The sequence below is a fragment of the Orbicella franksi genome, chromosome 3 (genome assembly GCF_964199315.1).
Source record: "Orbicella franksi chromosome 3, jaOrbFran1.1, whole genome shotgun sequence".
Classification (NCBI taxonomy): domain Eukaryota; kingdom Metazoa; phylum Cnidaria; class Anthozoa; order Scleractinia; family Merulinidae; genus Orbicella; species Orbicella franksi.
Genome location: NC_138147.1, coordinates 30,260,900 through 30,284,142, shown reverse-complemented (window position 1 = coordinate 30,284,142; position 23,243 = coordinate 30,260,900). Strand labels below are relative to the sequence as shown.

The following is a 23,243-nucleotide window of genomic DNA, read 5'->3' as shown; positions in this document are numbered from 1 at the left end:
TGGCTGACTGGCTGACTGGCTGAGTGGCTGACTGGCTGACTGGCTGAGTGGCTGACTGGCTGACTGGCTGAGTGGCTGACTGGCTGACTGGCTGACTGGCTGACTGGCTGACTGGCTGACTGGCTGACTGGCTGACTGGCTGACTGGCTGACTGGCTGACTGGCTGACTGGCTGACTGGCTGACTGGCTGCCAGGCAGCCAGGCAGCCAGGCAGCCAGTCAGTCAGTCAGCCAGTCAGCCAGTCAGCCACTCAGCCACTCAGCCAAGCAGCCACTCAGCCACTCAGCCACTCAGCCACTCAGCCACTCAGCCACTCAGCCAGTCAGTCAGTCAGTCAGTCAGTCAATCAATGATATCGTAGTTCCATTTTCACCATATCTGGGGGCGTTTTCAATCACAAACAATTACTCCACTCGCGCTTGTTGGGTCTGATATGATTATAGCTAACGAGGCGCGTAGCGCGTATACTTGCGGAATAATTGTTGATTATATTAATATTAATTTCTTAACAAATTTAAATAAGTCAAATCCATACATCACATTAATGTATGGTCAACAATGTTAAATTTAAAAAAAGCGGCAGAGAAATTATTGTCTAAATCCCCTATATCTTACTGTGCGAACATGTCAATTTCAATCTGGTTATTAATTTCACTTTTGAACATCTAAAATACATGTGCACATTTCATATTCAAAGTAAAGATAAGAAACTCACTTACTCAAAAGCGTAGCTGACTATATTCCACAACAAAAATCAAATTGCCTCGTGTCACTTTATCCCAAAATAAAAGATCTTTTCAGGAAAACCAGACATTTGAAAACCAAAATTTCAGAAATCTGTTCCGTAACCATTACTAAGCATATCCGCTGTACTATATGCGGATATGCTCATTCACTCTGATCGTGCAATAAAGCTCTTACGGGTAGGGGTTAGGCGCTACCGCTATGCGCACGTGACGAAAATGTCAATATCGTTTCGGAATTTAAATCAAACAAATATGCTAAGCGGATCAAAATCCCGCATGAAATCTTTATCTGTCATCTTTGATTTGTTTTTGATCAATGAAATCAATGAATTTTTTTTTGTTATCAGAAATATGTTTTGAATTTGACACACTGATTTAGAAATAGTTGAGTTAAATTCCCGTTATCTGACCTTATCAGTTATTCCAGTATCCATCACTGACAGACAAGCAATAACAAAGGCGGTGAAGGTATGTTTGACGTCTCAATGGTTGACTTCAAATAATATTGAGCATGCCGTGACTAAGTCAATGCTGTTATTGTTCCAAAATCTCTCCAATTAAGCTGCGTTAAGCTCCACTGTAAACTGAACACGCTTGCAAAAAGCAACCATGAGTCGTCCCTCAGGAATTGCTGATTCCAACGGCGCAATCGACGGCGGGGTCGATTCCTCCGGAGTAGTTCTGAAAGAGTTTCGGAAAAATACTGACGAGGGTCAAGAAGTAACCGACAGTTCGACTACAGATAAGCTGAATAGCGTTTGCTCAAGAAGGATCTGTATTATTGCAAAGCTTCAATCTGTATTCTTCCCGATGAAGTTGTTTGGCTTGTACTTCGAAGACGTAAGGAATCCTTGTGAAGGAGACTTTTCAAATCGAAAAATGTCGATTTTTGGAAAGCGTTTTTATCAATGCCTCGTGTTGCTCGTCTTGTGGCTTAACTTCAGCAAGACTTTGGCTTCGTTTTGGGTCGGTAGCTACCGCGACTCTGGCAGTCTTCAACTGCTAGCACCGTTCCTATGGTTTCTACAGACCGCTTTGCAAGCTTCAATTTGTTTCAAGACTATGCACATGACAACTAAAAAGTCCAGTTTGAAAAGCTTGTTGATGTACTGGAATTCTCAGCCGAACTTTGACGAGTTAGTGGTCGAGTCATGCATGATAAGGTACATTAAACGAACGCTTATGGCAGCATATTTCCTGATGACATTAAATCTTGTGCTTTACGCTGTTGTTCTGTTCGTTCCTTCAGAATCCGTCCAACCTCTCGCACAAGCATTGGTATCCCCCCTTCCCATTAGCAGCACAACCGCTAAGGCCGTTTGCTTCGTTGTTTTTATTTACTGTTCTGCCGCGTGGCTCATGCCTTTTGCTATCTTTTCCGCTGTGTGCCTGACCCTGATTCATCAATGTTATCGCCTGAGAAAGACTTTGCGCCTGACTGCGTCTGCCGATGGATTGCCCAGAGTCAAGATTCTAAGGCAGCAGCATTCGTCTCTATGTGGGTCTGTGAGGAAGGTGGACAACTTGTTCAAGTTCTTGACTCTTACTGTTTATGTCACAAACATTCCTCTGGTCTGCTTTCTGTTCTACAATTTGATATTCGTGAAGACTAACAGCGTGACGACTCAAGTAACTTTAGCGTTTTGGTTTGTAACCGTTTCATTTATGATGGCAGGCGTGTCTTTCATGGGGGCACAGTTAAACAGCAGAGTAAGTAGGATTGTCTTACACTAGCGACATGATTAGGGTTAGCACGCATTGTTCTCGAATCTTCGCCTTTCGAGCGTGAGCCAGCTGAAAGGTTCACTTAAGGATGGGAACTTGCGCCCGCGGGGGTACTCTAAGAAGTATCGAGTGGGGGTGTGCGGCCCGCTTCCCAAAACCCTTAACTTATTTAAAACCAAAATCTGTGATTTTCCCTACCCTATTTATGACCTGACCAAAATTTGATGACCTGCCTTATAATTAGTTCCCTAGTTCAGACCGATGTTAAAGGCATTGCGAGGGGCTTTTGTTGATGGTCGATAATGATGAAAAAGTAGCTTATAAATAATACGAATTCAAGACAAGAGCGCAGAAAACCATACCCTATTTGAGACCAAAATCGATACCCTTTTTATGACCAAAACGGCCAAACACCCTTTGGGGCCGCACATACTTATATACTCCATATAAGGGAGTACCCTCGAGCTAGCGCCAGGGAAAGCACTGCACATCACTAGCAGGCTATTTTAAAATAACCGCAAGCCATAAGAGCGAACAAAGTTATACTCGTAGCGAGTTAACTGAGGTCCTGGACGGAAGTAAGGCCTTGACCAAGAATTTAACGCTAACCACACAAACCACTAATCACCATTTTCTCCTCTTAAACCTGATATTTTTCGTTCATACTGATTATGGGAGTTGCGTTACGGACGGCGTACCTTGGAACAATTTAATTGACCATTTGTATTTTTAGGTGGTCGTTGCAATTCATCTCTTTCTTTCACAGTTGTAACTATACCTCTTTAAGTTTGCTTCTTTTTTTACATATTTGGAGAATTCCTGGAATTTAAAAGTAATTCTGTTTGGCAGGCAAATGACTTCTAAATCGATCAGGGCATTCTTACGATTCCAGGTTCAGCTGACACCATTTAAGGTAAACTTTTCTTTGCATCGCAGATTCATTCCTTCACGGAGGTTGTTCAGAAAGTTCAGATATCCAACGTTGATCTGGATACACATACTGAGGTATGTTGCAAGAGCTTACAGCGGTGTTGTTCCACAAAGGGAGAACATTTTCGATCTAAGGAAACGTTTGTAGTTTTGTATTAATTGCCTTTGCTTAGATATCAAAGGAATGTAAAACAAAGACATTACAAAAGTGAAGTCTGAGCCAGGTTAAGGTGGGCCATCTGCCGACCTTTTCCCGGTTTTCACAGCATCATGCAACTAGAAATATTTTTGTCCCCTTCCCCTCACTCCAAGGGGCACCCCCCTCCCCCAGCAATAAATTTGTTAGTCACCTTTTTTTCACCTGGTTGAAAGAGGGACACTGTGACGCATAAGTACCTCGCCAATGACGCAGCACATTAAGCCTGGAATTAACTTCCTTGTTTTCCCTTTTTTAATATTTGTTTCCTTGTTTAGTTGATGCTATTCGTGGCAAAGTTAAATGGAGACCCCGTTGCAATTACCGCGGGAGGACTGGTACCCATTACCAAAACGTTGATTGTTACGGTAAGGTACCTTTAACGTTTTGCTTTGCGCGTGACATTATGTGCGAGATGAATGCAATGACAATCAGACAAGTTACATCATAGAACAGAGAAAATCATATGTTTAAATGTAGTATTAGTTTCAAAACCCTAGAAATAGCGCCAATGTTTAATTTTCTGTTTACAGAAAATACCTTTTCAACACTTGTCAACATTACCGTAACACTGTAAATTTTGTCAAGTTTCTTATCACAAACATTTCAAAGTGAATATTTTCTTTTTTTTCAGGTAACTGGCGTGGTTATCACATATTTCGCTCTGCTATATGAGCTGAGATGAAAGTCACTTAACATTTGCCATCCAGCTGAAAGAACATAAACGAGCTTTCACGATCCGAGGAAACGAACTTTCCAAGTAATAGTTGTGAAAAAACGAGATGTCTCTGGAATATAAACTTCTTGTTTGCAAATAATCTTTTTTGTGTGCCAGAATAGAAAAATCTAAAACAAAGAATTTTTATAAACATAGATTGAGCAGAGATATTATAGTCAAGAACGCAAATTTTAAGAAACTAAGTTTAGCTAAATTTTATATATTACTTTATCTTCCAAAACAAAAGACTGATCAAAAGGCCCTTTTGGAAAACTGAATCACGGGTAACACGACATTTGTTGATAGGTTAGTATGAAGTCTTTACTCATATTTGAAAACTCGACCTAGTCTAAACAATGTGTGACTTGCTTTATAACAATACTATGATCAAGAAGTGTCGAGAACTGGATACTGTATATCAGCTACATTTTGTCAAAAGCTGAGAATATGAAACGATAAGAGAGGCTTTCAATTTACTGTTAGATTTCTGGAACCAATTCTAAGATCTTCTAATGTGTCGTATACGCTGCTGTTTAAATAAACATTTGAATAAGTTTATAGTAGCATTGTCCGTTGTGTGTATTCATGGTGATTGTGAAACTATTTTTTTTACGCTAGATAAATGTGACAAATCAACTAGAGTTACTAAATTTGTCAAGGTGTTTATAACAAGGAGCTAAACACTTGCTAGTCCTCCTCATCAACTGAGGTTGTACTTGTTAGCTGTTAGACAAAGTTGTCAAAGATTATTGCCTCGGCGAAGACATGCTCACTTGGGCTATGTTCACAACGGACCAAATGGATTTGATCCAACTGAACACTTGGCCCGGACTTTCCGTTGCGTTTATCAAGTTCTAGTCCTTGTCCAGTCCAAATTTTCGACCTACAAATTGCAGCTCCAGCAGTATGGAGCTGTGTAGGTTCTCATAGCTTCTCATGTCAGCTGTCTGACACCATGTAATCATTTAAGAAGTTCGTTCTTCCGGCTGAACAATTTTGGCCGTATATGTCCACACCGGCGGGACGAATAGATCTAATGCTGTCCGAGACTGTTCTTACTATAAATATGGACAGGTTCTGGACCGGTCCTCTGTGACATAAGGAAAGGTTCTGTGTAAAACGACCTCGTTGGCAAGAATTCAATTCAATTCAATTCTAATTTAAACTCTCACCCGCAAACATTAATTTTACAGAGGTGTCAGAAGTGTCCACGCACGACCCATCCTGTGTGAGCACAGCCAAAATTGCGCCCCAACAGACCGGTCAATAAAGCTCACCCGAGGGAGTGATCCACTTAGGGACCTGGGAACGGTTCCAAAACTGAAGCTGCTCCTTTGTAGGTCCGAAAATAGGAACGCTTCAGGTCCGGGTTACGGAAAACGTCTCGCGATTTAAAATAAAGTACTTCTTGTACATTCTCTTTAAATCCCGTGCGGAGTTATTGCGCCTGTAAACCGATAAAAATCACTATTTTGCTAAACTATGATAACTAATTGAAAACCGATATCCTTGCAATTCGTGCAATTGCATCAGTCATAATTGGAAAATGGTTACTCTGCGGTGCTTTGAGACCAACTGGCAACATTTACTTCCAGTCAGAGCTTTCCTGCATCGAATAACTGAAAAAGCACTTATGGTCCCTTGAACGGTTCGGGAACTGTCCAAGTTCCGCAAATGCTGAAAACCGAAATTTTGATTGTTTATTTATTACCCTTGAACATTTAGGTCGATCAAGGAGAACTAGAAAATGGCTCGACAGGTAAGTTACTAAGACACATTAAGCTTTTACTACTATTTTAAATTAAGTGTATTGCCCAATGTGGGAGAAGTTTTAAAATAGAATCGCTGACACCGCTAAAACGGCGAGAAATCAAAATATTAATTGCCTGACTGAACACCAAAGACGGAACTTATGCAAATGGTGCTTCACTTTGCGAGTCAATTAACAAACTACAAAAGACAGAAGAATAAGAACAATATAACGTCAACGTCAAGCTTTTTTTAGCCTGCACAAAAGGTTCTATTCCCATTGCAAATCAGCGTACGTCATAGAACTGCTAGAAAATGTTGCTTTGCAACGAGACGGGAAGGCGGCCCAGAAACATAAGCCAAGCTCTCCGTAAAAAGTTGGAATTAAAGTAAAATTGTAAGTAAGCCTGCGTTTTACGAAGTTCAAATTCGTGCGTTAAATAACAAATGCGAATATAACAGCAGCTGCACAATGTAGTTATTTACTTTAATATTGATTTGCTTGTTGGCAAATATTTGCTCTTGTCCTCCTAGGTGATGACTCGTTCGTGACTCGTTTGAAGCCGGGTTTTCGTGATAACCCGATGCGCACACGATGGCAGTTAGAAGGGGTAAATTCAGAGCGTTTTTGAAGTCTGCTTCATCCAGCCCAAAGCACGAGGAACATTCCTTTACCAACTCCGTGGATGGCGAGATCAGTGTTGAAATATCCGTTGGGCCGAGAGGTAAGCTTTCAGAAAGTGTTCTTGTCAATAAATCAAAGTGGCTGTAGCTTAGATGACTTAACTGAGAAACAATCTCTCCCACTTCGCATCGACTCGACACGTAAAGCGAAAAATGTACATCTTTTCCTATATTTAATTTTAATCAATGCGATTAGAGTTATTGTTCTTGTTGATTGCATCCAGACGTTGAAAATTTACGAGTGATGTCGAATACCGCACGACGGCGCCCGAAAGATATCTAACCTCCAGAATGCGCGCTTTGCGACACAAGCAAAACTTTAGTTTGATCACACAACAGTGACATAGAGAATAACTTGGTGATCATATTGATATAACTAATGATTCATTAATCATCTATAGTTCCAAAAAGGAAGCCAATGATGGCTGCCAAATAGCACTTGTAGTCTCCAGAATTTACAAAACCTTTGAACCAAAATGCTTACATTTTCACAGTGGGTTTAATACCAGAATTTCGCGTAAGCGTGATCTAAAAGAAAAGCTAAAATTCTTGCATTAATTATAAACGACTGAGTAAAAAGGCTAAACCTCGGGGTTTAAGATAGCTAGAGAAAAAGTCTAAGGTCGAGGGTAGTACTCGTCACTTAGTGTTTTCGAAAGCGAACGTCCGTAAGACGTTTTTGTTTGGGTCAGCATTTTAAAGTATTTTAATGTATTGAGTGTTTTTGTTTAATTTCTTATTTATTAATAATTTTATGAATAATTCTTATTTAGTTTCCAATCAATTGTAAAGTGCTATTGATCAGCTATTGTATTACTTTATCCCTTGTCTTGCAAGATTGACTTTTTTCCTTTGGCCGAGTTACCGCTGACATTCATTATTGATGTCATAGACTTATCATAGACGTGTCTAACATCAAATGTCCGTTGATTGCTATGAGACCAAGCCAGCAAGCAAGCTGTGTACTGTCAAATATATTAAAATATTCTTCTTTGCTATCGATCAGGAGAAATCAGTAACCCGGATGTGGAGATTGCTGGAGGTAATGACGAACCTTATATTCCCGGAAATCCGGGACTTTTTATCATGTGGGTAAAGCCTGGAAGCGAGGCAGATGGGCTCTTGGGCCCTGGATGTCAACTAACGAAGGTCAGCTGATTCTTTGTGAACACTAAAGACTATGAGTGACTGGAGGTTTTTGAAACTTTAAAAATGAAGTGAAAAATGCAGGCTCTAATTAAAAGTCTTCGAGTTCAGTGAAGGTGTTTATTTTGTGTTGATATTAGTTCTTTGTTCTCTTTCACCATACCCATTTACAACAACTGGCTTTATTTGCATCATACGATGTTGCAAAACCTTTTGTTAAGTAAAACTCAATCAGTAAGATTATCGTGAACATATGATAAGGTTGTGATGTAGCAATCAAGTTGCATCGGTTTGATTTGAAAGAAGAATATTGCGCAGATCAAAGCAAGATAAAATGAATTTTTCCACTTGAATTAAAATCAACATCAGGACCTGGTTCCCTATGCTATTGGAAAACACTCACCCTCGTCTTCGCGCACTTTTAACTTGGTCTCTAAGCCTCTCCTGAAGATGGACTAATTGGAAATGTAAGCGGGGTCATAATACTCAAGGGAATTAATTTATTACCTTGGTTTATACTTTTTTCCTAACTTTCCGGCGAATCTGACGGAAGTGAAACGCAAAACAAAAGAAAAAATTTCAACAATGTGCAAGCTTGTAATCATGTTTTAAATGCATGAAAGATCATTGTAGTTATGTACACAACCTTGGCAGTTGTGAAAGTATAGCCTGGAAAAAATACATACAAAACTCTCATAGGTTATCCCGTTCAAACCTAAATTTTTATTCCCTAAGTCTAGTATATGACATTTGATGTGTTGCCATCCTAGATTGACAACGCTGATGTACGAAATGTGTCTCGTCACGTGGCTGAGAACATGCTCCGGTTTGCTGACAACTTCGCACTGATACATGTTATATCGCGGAGCACTTTAGACGAGGTAAGTAATGTTACTCGATCTCCTTTACTAATGTGTGCGACAATTTTTTATCGTAGCTAACAGATAGAAGTAATGCCTTGACAAGTGACGCAATCAAATTCTACAAAGGAACCAAACACCACGGATTTTTATTTCGATTGTCACTGTTTTACGACTGTCCTATCAAACGACCTCATTGTGCAAAACCTTCATATGTGTTGTACTCTCCATGTAACATGAATAGACCAGAAACATTTCGTCACCTTGTTAATAACCTATGAACATGCAAAGAGATGAGAGAAATGTAATTAACGTTATCAGTGTTTACGACTGAAGAATATGTTTCAAGCTCATTTCGTCAATTCGAGCCCTCGCTCGAAACAATAGGAGTTGACAGCTTACTTGATTTTAATCCCCAAAAATATTCCATAAATGCAGATTTGAAATCCGCTTTAGCATTAATATCGAGTCTCTAGCTTCTCATGAATAAAAGAACTCATAAAAGTTAACTCTATCCAGACCGGGCTTTTCCCTATCTTTCCCCCCTTCCCTGGAGCAGGGGGCCTAGCGGGGGCCGGAATTCAGTGATGAATGAAACTTAGAGCTGTTAGCCGGCTGAGCAAGCAGCTGACCTGAGTAGTCAGTCAGTCCACCAATGAGATGATCTGTCTGAACGTCAGTCAGTCCATTAGTCAGTCTCTCATTGAATCAATCAATCTATCGATCAGTCAGTCTCAGTATCGGTTGGTCAGTCTGGATATGTCAATCAATTAGTCAGTCATTTAGTGTGTCAGTCGATCAATCAATTAATCAATTAATCGGTTAAGTCACTCGGTCAGTCCGACTGCCAATCAATCAAGGAGTTGTTCCGTTATTAGTCCATTAGCTGATGGTTGTCTGTTAACTGGTCAACCAAGAATTTCTTCTTTGTCGTTCTCGGAAAGAAGATATCCGCTTTGCCTTTCTGTAGGTTTCTCAGGGCTCTTCAAAAATGGTATCGTGGGGGACATTAAGCTTTGACGATGACAACAGCGATTCAGGGAGAGGAACTGAAGTATCTGAAAAAGAAATAAAACCCAACTTGGACGAAGACGACACAGTTAACGTCAAAGTCGCTGTTGGACTAAGAGGTTAGTTAAGAGTCAAAAGACAAGCTGTACTAAAATTGGTTGACGACGTATCTTAATTTCTTGTAGTTGATTATTATGGGACAATTTTATACGTATGCCCAATAAATTGCACTGTGGATACCTGATCGAGCAGCCTGCGCTCGAGCACCGGACGAGTTCATTATGTTGAATACTTGAGCATGACACTTACTCTCTCATTGTCTCATATTGAGGGGAGGGGGGGGAGGGTGCTATATGATCTCCTATCTACTAGTTTTCCACACAGAGGAAGTGGCAATACTTCAGCCAAGTTGGTTCTTGCCACAGAAACCAGAACATGTTTTGGTGGTTTAGGCCAGTTGACTCGAGGGTGACTTTGGCTATCTCTCCTGCCAAAGATAACAAAGGATCGTTTCTCTCTCTAATCTAGGTAATCGTATCTTCTTTCTTTAGGACAACTTTTGCCTCTTGACTTCGAAATATACGGTGGTCAAGATGAAAAGTCAATCGATGGAAACACAGGAATCTTTATCAAAAAAATAAAAGAAGGTAGCTCACTACAGAGGACAGTTAAAATCGGAGATCATATTCTAAAGGTATGCGAGAAAAGAAAGATAATGAATACAACACAGCATGTTGAAATTGACACGAAATGGATTTTTGCTATTTACAAGCTGCATTTCTCTTGTTTTATACATTACACAGCCATCTTCAAGTAACCTTAAGATATCTTGGTTGAAATTTTAAGCACCCTTTCGTAACATAAATAACTAACTGCGTTAAACACCTCAGTGATGTACATTCAGGGAGACCTAATTCCTGCGCCCTCAGGGGAGCAAGAGAGAAACCCTGAGAACTACAATCATGGACAAACGTCTTGGGGCAAATTTGCACTTTGGGTCATTTGCACGCACGCTAGACAAACAGTCGTGCGCGAATACTGAATTTCACCTGCCTAGCCTTCTCCCAGCTACCTCACAGACAATGTTGTAAAAGAGTACCTGCAATTTCCCCTGAGTTTCAACGTTGTACTGGGTGGGGAGGGGAAAACAGCAACGCACTTTAAAAGAATAGCGTCCTTTTTCAAACTTCAGTTGTAAAACACAGATGGTTCGTTGCATTACTATACATCAGTGTCCCAGGGATGTTTTACTACCAATGTAAGTGACATTCCATATTACAGTAACTTAATTACACTATTTAGAGAACAGTTTTTTCCCTTATTCAGTTGTCTATATAGCAGATTTGGGTTTTTCTCTTCAGGTTAACAGTTGTGATGTAACAAATGTCCCTCAGCACGTTTTCTTTAACATGTTACGTGCAACGGACAGAGTCGCCAAGATTCAAATCAGGAAAATCCCCGTGCTAAAGGTTGGTTCAAGAATGTCCTATTTAGCTCCCACAACCGTCCGGTCTGAGGTTTGAACTGAATCCCGAGCAGCTATATCCTCGGACTAATGTAGACGGGCTGTAAAAACAGTATCTTACATGGCACTTACTAAAGACAATAAAGAGATTTCAGCTTAAACTATTGTAAAGCAGGGCAGTTATAAATTTAGCTCTACCTACAAATGTTTCAATTTTTCGCGCCGTTTCTTTTCAGGACGATAGGGAAGTTCGAGTGTTTGAAGATGAGGAGACAGAGGAGAACGAAAAGATTGTAGAAATTTCAACTGGACCTAAAGGTATAGATAGTCTAATTATTATCGGGAAGGTGTTCATCTGAGCTAACGAAGCGCCTCTTAAACATTGTAACATAAGACGAGATGTGCTGAAATTTGCTTTGTTACAATGATGTCATAATTTCCTTTCCTTCCTCCCCAAAATATTTAAAGATATCACCCTATATAAGATAGTCAAACATCAAAAGAGGAACTAAAACAAACAAACAAACAAACAAACAAAAAGGGACAAGAATAGTTAACTGAGCCAGGTGAAGATTACGAACGACAGACTTGAAATCTTTAGGCTGGCTTTTTCAAGATACGTCAATAAAGATCTATTTTACTCGTTAAGACTAAAACCTTCCGGCTTTCAGATGATCGTATTCCACGATGCTCATCTCAGTGGCCTGGTTTTAACCAGCCATTTACAGTATAACGGCAAAATAAGATGAGCAATTGATCGGAGATAGAAAGCGATTAAATTTGACACGTTTTGTTATCAGGACGACTTGGTAAGCTTGGATTAAAGATCAACGGTGGACGAGACAGACCTTGTGTACCTGGAGATCCGGGAATTTTCATAACAGCGGTCAAACGAGGCAGTGTACTGGATAAAGCTATTGGGCCTGGGGACAAGATATTGAAGGTGTTCATTTTAAAACTTTGTATATCTCTCGCCTCTTTTTCATACCCTGCGCTCTGGACAGTGCATGAACCTTCGGTTATGATAAATCTCTCTCTATCAACAGTCGTATTCATTTGACTTTGCGTGAAGTCAGCCTCCTTTAGTTAATTCTTTCTCCGTCTTTCATTCTCTTTTATTGGGTAAAAATTCTATATATCCAAACTAATGTTTCAGTTAAAAAAAGCAACAGAGCAAATAAATCGAATGAATGATCTAATTGCTTTCCTTGACAGATTGATGGTACGAATGTGAGTAACGTTCCGTTAAGATCCGCTTTCGATCTAATCAAAGCAGCAGACGGACGAGTGAGATTTCACATTAAAAAAGCAGATCACTCTGAGGTACTTTTTGCTTGTATTACCACTAATTAATTATCATGATCGATAATTCACGCGTGCTGATCGATAATTCATGCGTGCAAATATAGGAGAATGTGAGAAGCGCTGAGAGGAAAATCGTGCGTAGTATATTGGCGTCGACTTCGATTCATCATTATTATCATCATCATTATCATTGTCATCATCATCAGCATCATCAGTCCTTATCCCGAGGGACGCGTAAGGACTCGACTTAGGTAATTAGGGCGATTAAATTTACATCCGGGATGGTCCTGGGCATTAAACTCATGCTGTATTTTCGGGCAGTGGCTTGATAAATCTTACAGTGCCTCCACTACAATTCGTCCCAGTACACTGTTAAGGCAACTCAATAAAAATACTAAGGGTAACCTTCTGTAGATTTGCAGCCAATCCGGGGAGAGTAGAAATACTCATGTTCGCCTCTTGCAAGAAAATAGACTTGGCAAGGTTGGATGTGGATTGTAACATATGTATTACTATCGTTGGTGTTGCTTTGCAGAACGACACCTCAGAGAGGATGCGAAAAAGGAGTGCGTGGAGAGCAGCGAGGGCTTTCTCTGCCGAGCAACTGGAAGGTATAGTATCTGCCAAGAAATAACGAAACTTCATCTCAAGCCAAAATAAAATTAAAATTAAAATCAATCGTCTGTGGCGTGATGGACTATCCTGTTAGATTTATAAAACTAGATTCGGATCTTCTAGCTAAATTATTACTCAAATGATAAGCGTTTGTTTCGTTTCCTCACATCGACCTGAGTAGAATAAATTGAGGATGCAAGCAAGCTGACCGGATAATCACTGGAGGTTCACTGGCTGAGGCGTAAATAAAGTGATTTATACCACGCCATAGAAAATACAGCCAATCGAAATAAAGGAAAGCCGTTGTAAATGCGACGGTATTTCACCCAACCTTCCCGTCGTGCGCCGCGTGTATGTCGCATTAATTGTGCTGGCCACTGTATTTTCCATGGCATGGTAAAAAATAGTTTTCCAAAGCTCTCTCGTGGTGCACATATATAAAACATGGTAAATGAATTTTCTTTCAGCTCTCATCAATTAATTGGAGTGTGAAAAGTCAAGTCAATAACTTTTCTCGAGATATAAAGCAGGAGACTTTTTATGTTTAAAGTACATTCCTACTTTCCACGAATGAAGGAACAGACTAACGGGCTGCGTCGAAGTAAACTTAATGTAAATTTAACTCGTTTGACTTCTGCTAATTTTCAGAATACAAAGTGGCATTCTCTGTCTATGACAGAGCGGGCAAAGGCAAAATATCCCTGAAACAAATGATGGAGTTATGTCGGCAACTTGGCCATAATCTCACATCCACCGATAAAGATGTCATTGCCACAGAGTTTAGATTAGGAGGTAAGAGGTATCGCTTTGTTTTATAGCATGACTTAACGAAGCAAAAGGAATAAATATGAGCTGGTTCGCTGAGACTCGAAGGACGGGTGCTGCAAGGTGATTTTCCTGAAATAATCCCCAAACTCGACATCATCCTGTTGAAGATAACTTTGCAAAGCACGAAAAATCCTCACTCCCGAAACGTTTTTTGTTCCTCTGTATGAATCAAAATGCCTGTTGTTTGTATAGGGTGCTGGAAATTCCAACGGTTAATTCTTAAACCTATTTTCTGTTTCATACAGGGGACAGCAAAATCTCCTTCATGGATTTTGTACAGATCTTAACGAAAATCAAGTCCTCGCATCAAAGTGATTCCGATTTGTTGGAAGCATTCGAAGTGTTCGACCGAGAGGAGAAGGGTTTCTTCCGACTCCACGAGCTTGAGGATACTTTGACCAAAATCCCAGGATCCGACCTTATCACAGAAAGTGAACTGGCGGAAATACTCCAATTGGCAGATCCTGATGGCGATGGACATGTCAACTTTGAAGGTTTGTGCGAGGTGACTGAAAATATGCGAACTCCCAAGGGGGTACCAGGGGATGCCCGTCGGAACTGTTCGTAGAGCTGTGTCGCCCTGTACTCAAAGGGGGACAGGGATGGTGGGGGAACGAAGTGAACATTAGCTTTTTGTTGTTTGGGGGGAAAAGGGGGTGCCGAGTGGGTCCTTTCTAACTCCAACAAGGGGGCAGGAGAAGGGGGGATGTGGGCCCCTTGCCGTATTTTTGCCATTGATATCGTAAGCCAAAGACCAACTAAAGCTAAGCTTGAAAAAAGCGAATTCTAACACGAATACGATACGGACCTGATGCTAGTTCAATAACATTTTATGTTAAAACATTTTGTCTTTTTCTAGAATTCAAAGATCTCATCTTACCGCTCTTCCACCAATACTGATGGATGAGCTGCAATACTGATGTGTTTCACGAAACATTGATGGCGGAAGTCGAAATATCGTAATGCAAGATAACAAACCGTATTTTAGAATGCTGTAAGTCGAGGTAAAGAGAACACTCATGAATCCATGGCCAACGTGTGAATAGGAACGAACCAACATTAAATGCAGTTGGTTAATTATTGCAATGTGGAAAGAACCTCACAAAGAATCATAATTGCCAGAATAATGTAACAATCAACGACGAGGACCATATAATAATATCAACAAGTTTCTTATGTTGGAGACTTGGTTGTGTTGGAGCAATCTCGTTCAATGTTTTCCTCAGCGTCTCCTACAAAGAGTCAAGAATAACCAAAAAAGATACAAAGAGGGACATATTTTTATACTGAGATGCTAATACAGTTCCAAAACTGTGGGTTGTTTGAGTTTTTGAAGTCTTTTTTGTAAACGAAAGAGAGATATTTTTTTTATATAGTTAACGTAACTAAATGTATTTAATTTTATTTACTCATTTTTAAAAGATGATGAAAGCCTATTTTTATACAAATACTGAAACGAAAGATGCTGTTTTTTGTTTTTTGTTTTTTGTTTTTTTCTGAAGTACGTGGTAGAGAATAATATACTTCATCAATATAACAATTAGAGCTACTAGAGCTACCCTTCCCGAGTTATTGACTGAACAATTTTTTTTTGAAAAATAATGGAGTAACTTTTTTATAAATCAGAGTTTACCGTAACTACTTGCTGTTAATTTCTTTCCCAACCTACAATCGTGAACAAAGGTCCTTTGGACACTTATGTAATGTAACGAATTATCTGTATTTTACAACTTAGGCTCGAGCTATCCTTTTAAAAACGCGTTGCTGTTCCCCCTCCCCACCCAATACAATGTTGAAAACCAGGAGAAATTGCAGGTACTAATTTTCAACTTTGTATGTTGTATTCGCGTCTGACGCAGGGCATGTGTAGAAAAGCGCCAAAAGTGCAAATTTGCCTCAAGACTTTTTTCCACGATTGTAAGTATCTTGTGCAAAAAAAATAGCTTGAAAAGCGAACATGTGTAATTGCCAACGTAGGTTGAAAGGTATAATTCTGTTAGGGAAAAAAAACTAGTTCTGCAATCCATAGATAACCTGTTTAGATTACTAGCTGGTTTTGACTCCTTAAATCCATTAAACCAAAAACTGTCAAACTCTATATATAAGATGACATATTTTGCTTTTAATAAGTTACTTCAAAAACCCTGTCAGGCCGAACGTGGCTATTACTGTATAAGTTCAATGGGAATAAATTTTTTTTCAGTCATCTGACCGGTATATGACGTCTGTATGGTGGTGAATTATACCCAAGATTATAATACTCATTGTAAATTACAATAACAGTTTTCCAAAATGGTAAGACCTGTCGAAAATTGTCATAGCTATTTTGTGCTATGTAAAATCATCCTCATCCCAAAATGTAAAATTAAAATAACTGTGCAGAAAGCTGCTGAGCAGTACTTCAGTTTCCCCAAAGAGTATTTCTTACTCCCGCGCCTACCCCTATGGCGAAAACTAATCCTGCATATGCAAGAGTGTTACCTAAACGAATAAGGAAAAATTACAAAAAACTATAAAATACAAAATTACAAAATAACCTCATATTACGAGATCTTTGCTCTATTATATGCATGAAAAATAAAAAAAAAAAATTAAAATTTTAAACGACCATACGAAACAAGACAATCTGTCAGTACAACAGTTGGATAAATGTGTTGTTACAAAATCCGATAACTGTTGTTACAATTACAAGCACCTCATTATTACAGTTAACAGCACAGACGGCGCAGAGGTGAACACCTCTGCAAAATATATCTATAACGACGGTTGGAGTGATAGTTGCCCCAGAAGTCAAACAATTTTTCCAAATGTAATTCGTCGCGCGAATGTGTTTGCACACGTCACATGGAATGTTATGGTGACTCGGTGTGTGACTTATTGAGATCGTTCTATTTGCCGTGTTCTTATGTTGTAATTCTTTATGTTAATTCTGACCCTCGCAAACATTCCTCCGCTTGTGTTCGTTGTCGGGAAGTTTGGAAGAGAAGACAAACCAGTCATGGTAAGTCTGAAGTCATAACTTGCTGCCGTGTCTCTATTTTTTTTACATTCAGCGCTGTTAAGCCCGAATTTACAACTCAATCTTACATCTTTCATCGTCTTGAGGTTTCTTAGCAGAAGTGCATTTATGATTACTTCATAACTATGCACTGCAGTCGATTTATGTGGAATAACTTTTTTGTAAAGTACTTTTAAAGCTCAAACTACGACGACGATTTAAAGCAGTTTTTGGATCGTAGCTGTGTTCTTTCTTTTAGGCATTTAACTCTTCAAATCTGCAGAGTAATAAATATCTTCCAAGTTAAAAGAAACTTCAAATCGTGTTGATTGCCTTGCAATTAGGTGCAAAGCTGAGAATGTTTGTTGTCTACTGGGTGTTAATTCGTGCCAACCGACAACTGAATGTTGTAGTTCTAAATCAGTCTTCGTCTCCAAACACTTAGTTTGCACATCGATATTGCTCTCCCGGTAAGGGAGAGAACAACTAGGAATTGCTTTGATGACTGTACTCTGATACCATTCACTTTCCTGTAATATTGTTATTAAAAAATTTCTTCGGTAGACAAATAATGCCGGTTTGGAACCGACAGCTTTCGTGACTTCTGGGCATTATGCAAGTTTTGATTGACGACGAAACTGAGCACGAATTATTTTGCTCGTGTATTTGCGGACCACATCCCGAAGAATATGTGTAGGTTGAACTCAATCTTTACAGAAGATCCGGCCTTCGAAGGACCTCTTGTATGCATAATCTTGGAAAGGCAGCGGCAATGAAAGATATTGCTAGCTGTATATGTAATGTGAATACGAAAGAAATTCTGGAACAGGGAGCTGGCGTGAAGAGAAGTTGGTGGTGGTGGCGGCAGTTATTATACATTGGGAACCGAGCTGGGCGAGCTGGACGAAGAAATCATTTGTGTTGAGTTCTTGGGCAAGAATCGCTGCTCTTAAGTTCTCTCTCCGCATAGGAGTCTAAATAACCCTAACGAAATGTACCGGTAACTTAATTGTTACAAAATGAGGGTGGTATAGAATTAACGTTGGCCTCTTGCACCGTATGCAGAATTCCCTGCTTAACTTACCTTATGGTGAATGCTTTTCCAGTTGGAAGTAATGTTAGGAATGTATTTTAGGGTCAAACGGAATCCACACCTTGCGCTACTCCTGAACCGCCAGAGGAAGATGAATTAGAAAACTCAGCGGTGGACACTGGAGCAGAGAAACAGGAACCAGAACAAAGGCAAAATTCCTCTCAAGAGATCGTTCAGGTGTGCGTTACCCATTTGACTGAAGGATTTCTTGTTTGATGTCAAAGAAATAATCAGCCATTAATTTTTTTACGATAATTTTCATTGTCAGTGAGCGGACAGATACATGAATTTATAATTTAATATGCGATACGTCAACGAGCGGAGAGCGGACAATTTGACAATTTGTTATTGTAAAAAACAGATTGACGTCAGTTTTTAATGGGTATGTTCTGTTATTGACAATGAATTTCGTCATAACATTATCAAAGTAGTCTGCGGATCCACGGATACTTTGACAATGTTATGGCGAAATTTATGATCAACAACAGGACAGACCCATGAAAAACTGACGTCAATTTGTTAAATTGCAACTGGTTCGCTAACATTATAAAACGAGAATCCACTCTCTCTCCTAGCACGTTAAGTTACCAATGCTGCTTGTGTGTCGGCTCTTGCCCACTTCACGTTATTTGATTAACCAACTGGTCAGCCTCTCACAAGCTGGAAATATCTGTTCCATGAATCTAAACTAACGAGAATTATGGGAGACACCAGTTATTGTGAATACCCTGTAAAGTGTCTTTTGTTTCGACCCATTCAAGAAAGTTACAAATTCCTTTTCACTAAATATTTAGCAGAATGTAGCAAAAAGAGATTTCTTGCAATTTCTTATGAAGTTAGCCGCCGAAAAGGCGAGGGAGGGGTTATGTACAATATTTTTTATCAGTTATAACTTAATACACGTTACTTTCCTTTACACTATGCAGGCTCAGTCATGCGCAGACGCGATCACACTGGACAGAAAAGCTACAGAGCGAAAGTTAAATGGTGCTAAAGATATGAAGTCAGACCAGAATCTCAACAAACCCGAACCGAAAAGTCGAGCGTTTAAAAATGCTGCTAAAATGGTTCAGCAGGTTGCCAGCGTCAAAATGTTCCTGTCTTCATTCAAAAAAGACTCCGAGTATGTGTTCGTGGAAATTCCAAAGCGTCCTGACGGTACATAGACGTTGAGGTTTTCTGTGTTTAATTCGTACCTGTGCGTGAGTAGTCATGATGGAGCTGGCTCGAGGCTGTAAGTGATGGCACAGAAGTTCTGATAAACTGACTGACTGACTGACTGACTGACTGACTGATTGATTGACCCATTTTTTTTGTCTTGCCTCGCACTACTAATTGAATAATTGACTGGCTCAGAATGACTGACTGAATGGCTGACTGGTTGGCTGGCTGATTGTCTGATTGACTGACTGACTGACTGACTGACTGGCAGAGAGACAGACAGACTGACGGAATGACGGACGGACGGATTGAGTGACTGACTAACTAACTGACGGACGGACGGACTGACTGAATGACTGACTGGCTGACTGACTGACTGACTGGATGACTGACTGACTGACAGAGAGACAGACAGACTGACGGGATGACGGACGGACGGACGGAGTGACTGACTAACTGACTGACGGACGGACGGACTGACTGACTGACTGGCTGACTGACTGGATGACTGACCGGCTGGCTGGTTGATTGGCTTGCTGACTGAACGGTTGACTAACCACTATTAACTGAACCGAACAATCGATTGACTTGCTGAGTTACTACTGAATTAAAAAGTCCAGCTCAAAGTAATTTACTGCTGTAAATAAAATACATTTTCAGACCACGCCGCTGACTTAGGCTTTACTTTACATGGCGGTTTTGATAATCCACGAATCCCTGGTGATCCGGGAATTTTTATCAATCACGTGATTCCTGGAAGCTTTGTGGACAGAAAGCTGAGGCCTGGGGACCGAGTGCTATCGGTAAGTAAATTGAAAATCAAACAGTTAAAATATCAAAAACACAAAAAGCCCTCTCTAGTTTGTGAACGTTATCTACAGAAAATTGATCTTTCTTTGTTTTATTTTTATCTCCGTAAAATGGAATAGAGTGGAATGCCCGCCCTAGCAAAAACATTTATGGAAATTCTACGTCCGATCTGTTTATTTCTGAATCGCTTTGCATATAAGATGATGATGGTGACGACGACGACGAAACTTTATTAACGTGTCGGTAATATATTTGTTTGTTTTAAGATAAACGGAATTAACGTCACACAAGTCCCATTGAAGTACGCGCGTCAAGCAGTGAGGAAAGCTAGGGGTGTAGTCAGACTTTATATCAAGAAATCATCGAGAAGGGAGGTATACATTAACTACTTTAACTACAGTGAGAGTAATTTTTGCTAGTTGCTGCTGCCGTGTAAAGGCTCCCAGCAGGGACAGGTGTATTAAATGAGCAATTTCACTTTTACAATAATTAGTTGCATTCGTCTTTCTACCGAGTTAAACACTTTTAATCTTCTTACTGGTTGCTTTTAATGTTAGTTCTGAAAAGGCCATCAAGGCAAACGTGTTCAACATGACAACACCAAATTATTCATACGTACTAAATGTGTTTTCTTCATTCTCACAACAGCAAAGAATCAATGAAGCCATTAGAAAAGAAAACGAACAAGATGTTCCAATTTTCAACAAAGAGCAAATTGAAGGTGATGGATTTTTCTGCTGCAGCTTCTTAAAATATCTTTAGTGACTTTACGTGATCAACGTAATGAATGGATAACTCTCGTTATCATCGATAAACAACAAGTTCAGCCTTAGAAGTGTGTCATCATCATCATCAATCCTTATAACCCCCAGTGGGGCATAGGGCCGCAACAATGTCCTCCTCCACCGAGTATTGTCCTTCGCAATTGCCTGAGCCTCACCCCATGTCAAACCCACCTCACGTTAGTTCAATCTCAGCCGTCCTCCTCCAGGTGGTTTGGGCCTCTCCCTTTTCCTTCTGCCTACAGGCGCTCACCTAAGGGCAACCTTAGGTATCCTCTCTGACGGTACAGTCCAGTACGGTACATGTCCCGACCATCTAAGCCGGCGTATTAGAAGTTGTAATCAGGTAAAATGAATAGTCAAGAATTGGCAAAGTACAGTTGTTGTAGATGGCTATATTTTAGCAATACGAACTTCTGACTACTTTTCAGAAATTTTGTTTTAAAACAAGATCATTGCTACGCATATTTGCAGCTATTGTCAAAGCTTTTACACATAAATAAGCCAGTAATTAATTCACAGAGTTTGAAGAAGCGTTTTCAGTGTATGATGAAAGGGGATCAGGAAAAATCAGAGTTGGTGCTGTTTTCCCGCTGATCCGCTCACTCGGTCATAATCCCCTAGAGGCGAAGGTGTGGGTCTTCATGAATGAACTGGATCTAACAGGTTAGACGTCTTGCATTTGGTTAGGGGGATTCTGAACAGATAATATTGAGTAGAGTTGACGGACAACTTTGAAACGTAGCTAAATATCAACATGAAATAAGCAAAGTTGAATTAACCACCAAGTGATTCCGGAAAGCTAAAGCCTCGGGCGTGAACCCTTCATGGAAGTTGATTCCCCGACGGTCTAACGCACGAGGCTTCAGCAATTCACTAGTATGTTAATTTACCTTTATTAATTCAAGATGATAATCAGCTATGCCATTGGTTGGTTATTACCACAAGGGGCCGGCTTCCAGCATGATAAATAATATGTTAATACTAATTTCATGCATTTTCTTAAAAGTAGTTTTGACAATTTATATCTATGCTGATTGCAAGCGAAACCGTTTTACTTGACAAGTTCGCATGTACATAGTCCACGAAGATGAAACTAGAAACAATTGTCAAGAAGATACTTGCCATCAATTGTTTATCGCACAACGGATAAAACTTACAAAACTGAATAAAAACCTTGGCTACTATCAAGACAACTTGCTGGAGTATTAGTTAAAAATAGCATTATCCCACTGCTGAGAAGAAGTCAAACCAACTGCTGTTTTAACAAAGCAGTGATCAGAAAATTAGAGGAAAATTGGAAAATTAGAGGTTTGACTTATGTCTTGATTTCCTTGTATTGTAGCAAACCGAAAATTGAAGTTCGCGGAGTTTTTGAGGCTAATGGCAGCCTTAATAATAGATGAGGAAGACAGTGAGGAACAAACACTCAACCCTACCCGGGTTTTTGACCCTGAAGAGCGCGGTTACTTCAGCTCAGAGGAACTCAAGACAGCACTGAAACGCATGCCGGGAAGCTCTCAGATGAGAGACTTTGAGTTGCGGGATATTTTACGGAAAGCTGATCCTGACAGGGATGGAAAGATAAATATTCAAGGTACTTGAGCAAACTGGCAATGAGTGCGAGAAATAAAATGATGACGAGTGAAATTAGGGAATAATTTTATGTGCTTTTTTTCAACATTTTAATGATTCTCCGCTTCTTTGGGCGAGGGAATTTGTTTGAATTCTGACAACACAAGTGAAATTATTTCTTAATTTCATATACCATTTGATTACCTTTTAACATCATGGGTGACAAATTACGCTTACAATCGTGGGCTTTTGACTTGTTTATTGTATCGGGAAATATCGCGCCAAACGTTTCCATGACGATTTTGAAATTTATAAATTAACTCTGAAATTTCGAATTCGCGCCAAAATGAATAAATTATTGGCCACTTCCTGGGTTCAAAAAGCTTTTTAGCAGGCTCATTTTGGTAGGGAGTTGGGACTGGGGCTAATTAGTGGACGGATGTTTGAAATTGGTCAGGCATATTTTTAGAAGGCATTTTGTGTGTGAGAAACACTCTGCTGATAAAGATGTTAAGATACCGCGTTGTAAGAAGAGTTTATCACAAGCCTGCTGACACCCTCTGATACAGAGATATATAGTGGTTCATTTATAGATGATACTTTTCTCAGTGAACGTGAGCTGTATCAATGCACTCATGGCTTTTCTTTTTCTCTCGACAGATTTTCAAAGACTTCTTGAACCTTTAGTGAGACTTAAATGACAGAATTTGATCCATGTACAGTTTATCGCCGATGGCAAAATTGTAGTTTCAATAGAATTGAATTTCAATAAAGTAGCACCGGATTAGATTTTTACCAGCATAAGCAGCCTTAATTTGTAATTAAACTTAATTTCCTGGGTAACAG

General features: G+C 39.8%; 3 protein-coding genes across 7 annotated transcripts; all 3 read left to right on the top strand.

Moving 5' to 3' along the window:
- The first annotated feature begins 933 nt into the window (after positions 1–933).
- Positions 934–4,985, top strand: LOC145481922 (uncharacterized). Its single transcript, XM_081460495.1, has 4 exons — positions 934–2,456; positions 3,408–3,476; positions 3,876–3,965; positions 4,232–4,985. Exons 1-4 carry the CDS (start codon positions 1,356–1,358, stop codon positions 4,280–4,282), a joined length of 1,311 nt encoding a protein of 436 aa, XP_081316621.1. The 5' UTR covers positions 934–1,355; the 3' UTR covers positions 4,283–4,985.
- Positions 4,986–6,258: 1,273 nt separating this feature from the next.
- LOC145481916 (uncharacterized) lies at positions 6,259–15,393 on the top strand. Of its 3 annotated transcripts, none has more exons than XM_081460487.1 (13): positions 6,259–6,789; positions 7,755–7,897; positions 8,665–8,775; positions 9,725–9,884; positions 10,317–10,459; positions 11,127–11,234; positions 11,467–11,548; positions 12,031–12,173; positions 12,446–12,553; positions 13,071–13,146; positions 13,799–13,942; positions 14,224–14,472; positions 14,838–15,393. In XM_081460487.1, the coding sequence occupies exons 1-13, from the start codon at positions 6,660–6,662 to the stop codon at positions 14,876–14,878; spliced, it is 1,638 nt and encodes a 545-aa protein (XP_081316613.1). In that variant the 5' UTR covers positions 6,259–6,659; the 3' UTR covers positions 14,879–15,393. The 3 variants fall into 3 exon arrangements, with proteins under 3 accessions (XP_081316613.1, XP_081316612.1, XP_081316611.1); XM_081460486.1 differs by lacking the exon at positions 14,838–15,393 and having other exon boundaries at positions 6,259–6,461; positions 6,599–6,789; positions 14,224–14,802; XM_081460485.1 differs by lacking the exon at positions 14,838–15,393 and having other exon boundaries at positions 14,224–14,802.
- Positions 15,394–15,404: 11 nt separating this feature from the next.
- On the top strand, positions 15,405–23,189 carry LOC145481919 (uncharacterized). Of its 3 annotated transcripts, XM_081460489.1 has the most exons (9): positions 15,410–16,979; positions 18,112–18,246; positions 18,996–19,227; positions 19,891–20,033; positions 20,307–20,414; positions 20,689–20,761; positions 21,345–21,488; positions 22,168–22,419; positions 23,058–23,189. In XM_081460489.1, exons 1-9 carry the CDS (start codon positions 16,899–16,901, stop codon positions 23,096–23,098), a joined length of 1,209 nt encoding a protein of 402 aa, XP_081316615.1. In that variant the 5' UTR covers positions 15,410–16,898; the 3' UTR covers positions 23,099–23,189. The 3 variants fall into 3 exon arrangements, with proteins under 3 accessions (XP_081316616.1, XP_081316615.1, XP_081316617.1); XM_081460490.1 differs by lacking the exon at positions 21,345–21,488 and having other exon boundaries at positions 15,405–16,979; XM_081460491.1 differs by lacking the exon at positions 15,410–16,979 and having other exon boundaries at positions 17,308–18,246.
- Positions 23,190–23,243: the final 54 nt, after the last annotated feature.

Coding starts and splice junctions, on each gene's coding strand:
- LOC145481922 (XM_081460495.1), top strand. CDS start 1,356: ATGAGTCGTCCCTCAGGAATTGCTGATTCCAACGGCGCAATCGACGGC. Junction 2,457..3,407: donor GGGCACAGTTAAACAGCAGA/GTAAGTAGGATT, acceptor TTTGCATCGCAG/ATTCATTCCTTCACGGAGGT. Junction 3,966..4,231: donor CCAAAACGTTGATTGTTACG/GTAAGGTACCTT, acceptor CTTTTTTTTCAG/GTAACTGGCGTGGTTATCAC.
- LOC145481916 (XM_081460486.1), top strand. CDS start 6,660: ATGGCAGTTAGAAGGGGTAAATTCAGAGCGTTTTTGAAGTCTGCTTCA. Junction 11,235..11,466: donor GGAAAATCCCCGTGCTAAAG/GTTGGTTCAAGA, acceptor GTTTCTTTTCAG/GACGATAGGGAAGTTCGAGT. Junction 12,174..12,445: donor CTGGGGACAAGATATTGAAG/GTGTTCATTTTA, acceptor TTTCCTTGACAG/ATTGATGGTACGAATGTGAG.
- LOC145481919 (XM_081460489.1), top strand. CDS start 16,899: ATGTTAATTCTGACCCTCGCAAACATTCCTCCGCTTGTGTTCGTTGTC. Junction 16,980..18,111: donor GAGAAGACAAACCAGTCATG/GTAAGTCTGAAG, acceptor AATGTATTTTAG/GGTCAAACGGAATCCACACC. Junction 20,415..20,688: donor AGAAATCATCGAGAAGGGAG/GTATACATTAAC, acceptor TTCTCACAACAG/CAAAGAATCAATGAAGCCAT.